General features: G+C 36.9%; 1 protein-coding gene across 1 annotated transcript in view; it reads right to left on the bottom strand.

Annotated features, from left to right (window-relative positions):
• The window catches only part of LOC120511754 (KH domain-containing, RNA-binding, signal transduction-associated protein 1-like), a 10,990-nt gene extending 5,135 nt beyond the window's left edge, over positions 1 to 5,855 (bottom strand). Inside the window, exons 1-5 of the mRNA XM_039729257.1 lie at positions 5,731 to 5,855; positions 5,104 to 5,220; positions 3,514 to 3,660; positions 2,304 to 2,440; positions 4 to 55 (exon numbers count right to left, since the gene is read on the bottom strand). Coding sequence (XP_039585191.1) covers positions 4 to 55; positions 2,304 to 2,440; positions 3,514 to 3,660; positions 5,104 to 5,220; positions 5,731 to 5,778 — 501 coding nt within the window. The 5' untranslated portion in view covers positions 5,779 to 5,855. The remainder of the gene's footprint in view (positions 1 to 3; positions 56 to 2,303; positions 2,441 to 3,513; positions 3,661 to 5,103; positions 5,221 to 5,730) is intronic.
• Positions 5,856 to 6,673: the final 818 nt, after the last annotated feature.

The raw sequence follows: 6,673 nt of genomic DNA, 5'->3' as shown, positions 1-6,673 counted from the left end.
CGCGGCCCCCCGCACCAGCGCCCCCCGCGGGGGCGGGGCGCAGACCCCGCGGCCCCTGCGGGACAGACAGACAGAGGGACAGACAGGGGGTCAGCGCCAGCAGGGAGGGACAGGAACTCCACTGCTGCGCCACAGGGTGGGTGGGTTGTGTTGTGTTGTGTTATATTATGTTATATATCACATTACATAATAAAATATATAATATATACAATATGTAATATAATATATATTATTTTCTATTATATATCACATTACATAATATAATATATACTATATATAATATATATTATATATCACATTACATAATATAACATAACATAATATAACAGATCACATTTCATCACATCATAGAATATATAATATAAACTATAAAATATAATATAAAATATAAAATATAATATATAATATATAATATAATGTAATATAACAATATAGATCACATTTCATCACATAATATAATATATATAATATATATTATATATAACATAACATAATATAATACTATACTCTATCATACTATACATTATATTATATCATATCACACTATACTATATTATATTTACTATATTATATTTTACTATACTATGTTATGTTATATCACGTTACATTTATTGTATTATATTTATTGTATTACATTGTATTGTATTATACTGTACTATATTATATGATACTATATTATGTTATATTATATTATACTAATTATATATATAATGTTATGTTATATTATATATAATTATAATCTATACAATTATATTGTGTCATGTTATATTATATTGCATTATAGTGTATCATATTATATCCTACTAATCACTATAATATTATATTTATAATACTGCATTATATCATATTGTATCCTATTATATTATATATCACATAATATCTATTATACAACATCACATTATACTATGTTACACTATATTAAAGTGTTATACTAACACTATACTAGAAAGTAATATTATATTTATAATACTGCATTATATCATATTGTATCCTATTATATTATATATCACATAATATCTATTATACAACATCACATTATACTATGTTACACTATATTAAAGTGTTATACTAACACTATACTAGAAAGAACAGAGAGAAAGGATCCCTCAGGAGGTGGGAAGGAGAAGAAAAGAATGAATAACAAATCTTGTGACTGCTCACAGCCCCGACACGGGTGCCTGGCATTGCCAGCAAGTAAAACCATTTCACATGCTGGTGAACAATCTCCAAATCACATTCCAAAGCAGCAGAACATGGAAAGATGGAGAAAAACTCCTGACAAAACCATTTTCCATACAATGTGTCAGTGACAGTCAGGAGCTGCTGCCGTGGAGCCCCAGGACGGGGAGTGCCAGCAGTGCCAGACCCAGCAGAGCTGGCAGTGCCAGACTGGCACAGCAACGAGAACGGCTGTGCTGGGAGAGGCTGAGTGAACTCTGGGGGAATTCTGCTCTCTGGGTGAAAGCTGGAAACAGCAGGAGCACAGGCACCCTGGAATGCCTTCCCAGGGAATTCATTCTTGGGTTATTTTGCTTTTCCTGCTGAACTTTAGCCCAGCCCGGTCATTCCCTCACTTTTACCCTCCCAATTCTCTCCCTGTCCCATGAGTGGGGAGGGAGTGAGAGTGAGGCCTGGCTGCCCTTTGGGGTTAAATCACCACATTTTGGCTCAGCCCAGCCTAAACTGGGAGTTTTACACCATTCAGATTAGCTAAGCTTTGCCTGCAGAGCCAAAGTGGCTCCACAGAGCCAAGGAGAGGCTCCTCATGACACTTCAATCCCAATTTTTGGGCAGATCTGCAGAGTCAGGCTCAGGGATGTGGGAAAAAAATCTGATACAGAATTTTGGGCAGGGAATGTCACCCCAAAGGACCCTCCCACCCCAGATCCCTCAGGATCACTGAGGACATGGCAGGGACACTGCAGGCAGCAGGAGAAGCACCAGCCCATGGATCGGGGAGTGAGGGAACAATTTTGGTGCCAGTTGAACCCCAAGCTTTGCCAGAAAGATGCCACCCCAGAGGTGGGAACTCAAACTGAGAGGATGGGAATTTCAAACTGGGAATGCTGAGGGGTTCCAGCACATCCACCACCAGCCAGCCCCATTTCTGACAGCTTCATGAAACCATTTATGAAACCATTGCTTAAACCCACCCCAAATCCCCCCCGTGTCGGATGCCACCCCAAACACGGAGCTCTGAGCCAGAACCCCCAAGTCAGGCCTAGCTAAGCAGCAGCTTAACCCCCCTGGGAGCCCAGCTGAGGGTGAAAGGCAGCCTGGCAGGGCTGGCACTTTGGGCATACCTTGGCACAGGGGGAGGGGGAGGCGGGGCTGCCCCCCGGCCCCGCCCGGGGACGCCTCGGCCGCGGTTGGGCTCCGGGACCCCGTTGAGATAGGAGAGCTCCAGGAACTGCTCCTGGCAGATGTCGTCCATCATGTCCTGCAGAAAGGACAGAAACGAGGACAAAAATCAGCACCAATGAGCACAGAAAGGGTCAGCTCCAGACAGCAGCTCTGGGATAGCACAGGATGAAAGAACTGCATGGGCCTCAGGAAAATCTGGTTTCTCTGGCCTCAGGAAAATCTGCTTTTTCTGGGATTTGCTGCAGCTTTCTCCAAGATTCCAGCCCTGCACCTCCAGGAGATGTTCCCACAGTGCCAGGAGGATCCATGGGGCAGAGCCCAGGCAGGTCTCAGCCCACAGAGGGAACCCTGCAGTGCTCCCATCCCAAAGGGCCCCTTCCCAAAGCCAGGCTGGCTTTCCAAACCCCGAGGGATGCAGGGTGGGCCTGGCAGGTCCTGCAGATCCTTCCCGGGGGACTCCAGGGCCAGAGATCACCCAGCACCACCCCAGAGCTTCCCAGTGATCCCAGCACCACCCCAGAGCTTCGTGGAGATCCCAGAACCATCTCAGAGCTCCTCGGAGATCCCAAAACCATCCCAGTGCTCCCTGAACCACCCCAGTGCTCCCTGGAGATCCCAGAACCATCCCAGTGATCCCAGCATCATCCCAGTGCTCCCTGGAGATCCCAGAACCATCCCAGTGATCCCAGCATCATCCCAGTGCTCCCTGGAGATCCCAGCACCACCCCAGAGCTTCCTGGAGATCCCAGAACCATCTCAGAGCTCCTTGGAGATCCCAAAACCATCCCAGTGATACCTGGAGATCCCAAAACCATCCCAGTGATACCTGGAGATCCCAAAACCACCCCAGTGACACCTGGAGATCCCAAAACCATCTCAGAGCTCCCTGGAGATCCCAAAACCATCCCAGTGACACCTGGAGATCCCAAAACCATCCCAGTGACACCTGGAGATCCCAAAACCACCCCAGTGATACCTGGAGATCCCAGCACCACCCCAGTGACCCCAGCACCATCCCAGAGCTCCCTGGAGATCCCAGTGCTGATCTCCCACCAGACATCTGAACCTCCCCATTTCTTTCCCTATGTTACCAATCAATTTTAACTGCATTTGACTTTTGGGAGAGACTCCGAGGAGCAGGGCACTCACAGGGACCAGGAACTTCTTGACCTCCTCCATGGCGTGGGCCATGAGGGCGTAGGCCTCGCAGGGCGGCCCGAAGACCTCGATGAAAACGTGCAGGTCCATGTTGAGGTGGGCGTACTTGGGGTCGCCGCCCTTGCGCAGCTCCTCCTCCTGAAAAAACACACAATTCTTTTAGTTTTAGTTTATTTTTATTTTATTTTATTTTTATTTTATTTTTATTTTAGTTTTATTTTATATTCATTTTTACTTGGGGTCGCCGCCCTTGCACAGCTCCTCCTCCTGAAAAAAACACACAATTATTTTAGTTTTATTTTATTTTATTTTTATTTTATATTCATTTTTACTTGGGGTCGCTGCCCTTGCGCAGCTCCTCCTCCTGAAAAAACACAGAATTATTTTTTTTTATTTATTTTTTATTTTTATTTTATTTTTATTGGGGATGCCTGCGCTTGCAAGCTCCTCCTCCTGAAAAACCCACACAATTATTTTATTTTATTTTTATATTCACTTTTATTTGGGATCGCCGCCCTTGTCAGCTCCCTCCTCCTGAAAAAACACAGAATTATTTTTATTTTATTTTATTTTTATTTTATTTTTATTTGGGATCCCCGCCCCCCCTTGCGCAGCTCCTCCTCCTGCAGAAAACACTGAATTATTTCAGTTTTTTTTTAGTTTTAATTTCTATTTTCTTTTTATTTGGGATCCCCGCCCCTTATTTTATTTTTATTTTATTTTTATTTTATTTTTATTTGGGATCGCTGCCCTTGCGCAGCTCCTCCTCCTGCAGAAAACACTGAATTATTTCAGTTTTATTTTAGTTTTAATTTCTATTTTCTTTTTATTTGGGATCCCCGCCCCCCCTTGCGGAGCTCCTCCTCCTGCAAAAACCAAAATTGTGATTCAAATTGATTCAAATTCTTTGTGATCAAAAATGGTCAGGAACACATTGCTCCAACATCTCCACTGAACCAGAGAAGTTTAAATATTTTAGAGCAGCTAAAAAAGGGATTTTTATCTTTGTACAGAGGGGAAAATATCCCTTTAGTGAATGTCCCTTCAGGAGAATAATCCTTATTTTATCCATTTTAAATTCAACTTAAATTTCATTGAAATTTCATTAAATTTAATTGAAATTTCATTAAAATTAAATTTCATATAAAATTAAATTTCACTAAAATTAAATTTCATTAAAATGAAATTTCACTAAAATTAAATTTCATTAAAATTAAATTTCATTAAAATTAAATTTCATTAAAATTAAATTTCATTAAAATTAAATTTCATTAAAATTAAATTTCACTAAAATTAAATTTCATTAAAATTAAATTTCACTAAAATTAAATTTCATTAAAATTAAATTTCACTAAAATTAAATTTCATTAAAATTAAATTTCACTAAAATTAAATTTCACTAAAATTAAATTTCACTAAAATTAAATTTCACTAAAATTAAATTAAATTAAAATTAAAATTAATTTAATTTTAATTAAATTTCAAATTAAACTTTAATTGAATTTTTTTCTAGTTTAATGTTTAATGAAATGCTTGGAGAGCTGCTGATTCTGAGCCAAAAATGGGATTTTGTGCTCCCACCTTGGCTTTGTCCCTCATGGAACCTTTCCCCAGCACAGAGATTTTTGCACCAGTTTCTTCCTGAAGCCTCTTTATGGTGTTGCCTTGGGGTCCCAAAATCTTCCCAACGAAGTTGAACTGGAAATTAAGGAAAAAAAACCAAAATTAATCAGCTCCAGAGCTCAAAAAGAGCAACTTTTTTTTTTAATGTTCTGTCAATTGATAAAAAAAAAAAAAATTGCATTTTCTCCTCATTTTACCCAAAAAAAATGCAGAGGAAAATTGAAGTTTTGAAAGGAAAATTGAAGTTTTGAAAGGAAAATTGAAGTTTTGAAAGGAAAATTGAAGTTTTGAAAGGAAAATTGAAGTTTTGAAAGGAAAATTGAAAGTTTTGAAAGGAAAATTGAAGTTTTGAAAGGAAAATTGAAAGTTTTGAAAGGAAAATTGAAGTTTTGAAAGGAAAATTCAAGTTTTGAAAGGAAAATCAAAGTTTTGAAAGGAAAATTCAGGTTTCGAAAGGAAAATTCAGGTTTCGAAAGGAAAATTCAGGTTTCGAAAGGAAAATCAAAGTCCTGAATTTTGGTTGAAAAAGCAGAATTCACTCCAGAAAAGAAGAAAATCTGCTTTTTTCTGGTTTTTTGGCCTCACCTTGGGGTACTGCTTGACAGGGATCAGAACTCGTTCCTTCAGTTTCATGTTCTTGTGGGAGAACAAATCCAGGTAATTCTCTTCTTCCTCCTTCTTGGCTGTCTCACCCTTCTGAATTTTTTCAATTTCTAAATAAAAATCAAATAAAAATGATTATCAATAATAATATAAATTACTATATCATTATATTATTTATTATTATATTATATAAAATAATATATAAAATTAAATAAAATTAATATAAAATTATATTAATATTATTATATAATTATATTATTATTATTTCTTATATAAAATAAATAATAAAATTATATTAGTAGAAGTAGAAAGAATAGAATTATAACAATTAAAAAAATATTATAACAAGACAAAAATAGTAATGTAAAATATAAATAATAATAATTTGGAATAGAAACACCAGTTTTTAATTTATTATAATAAATAATAATTATAAATAATTAATATATATTTATTTATATATTTTATAATATTTATATTTATTATATAAATAATAAATATAAATAAATAATTATAATCATATTTAATTTAATTTTTAAATTAATTTTTTTGTTTTTCCTAACCCAGTGTGGGGTGGGTCAGGAAATTCTCCCAGCTCCATTTCACGAAATAAATTCAGATTTCTCACCCCAACCATCCCCAAGTGGGTTTTAACCCTGAGGTGTGGGAATGAAAATGGAATTTTTTGGAATAGAAACACCAGTTTTTAATTTACTATAATAAATAATAATTATAAATAATTAATATATATTTATTTTATATATGTTATAATATTTATATTTATTATATAAATAAATAATTATAATAATATTTAATTTAATTTTTAAATTAATTTTTTTTTGTTTTTCCTAACCCAGTGTGGGGTGGGCAGGAAATTCTCCCAGCTCTATTTCACAAAATAAATTCAGATTTCTCACCCAAACCA

Source organism: Passer montanus, unplaced genomic scaffold, assembly GCF_014805655.1.
Source record: "Passer montanus isolate IOZ18808 unplaced genomic scaffold, ASM1480565v1 scaffold68, whole genome shotgun sequence".
Taxonomy (NCBI): domain Eukaryota; kingdom Metazoa; phylum Chordata; class Aves; order Passeriformes; family Passeridae; genus Passer; species Passer montanus.
The sequence above is the reverse complement of the archived record's forward strand: the minus strand, read 5'-3'. Positions and strand labels throughout refer to the sequence as shown.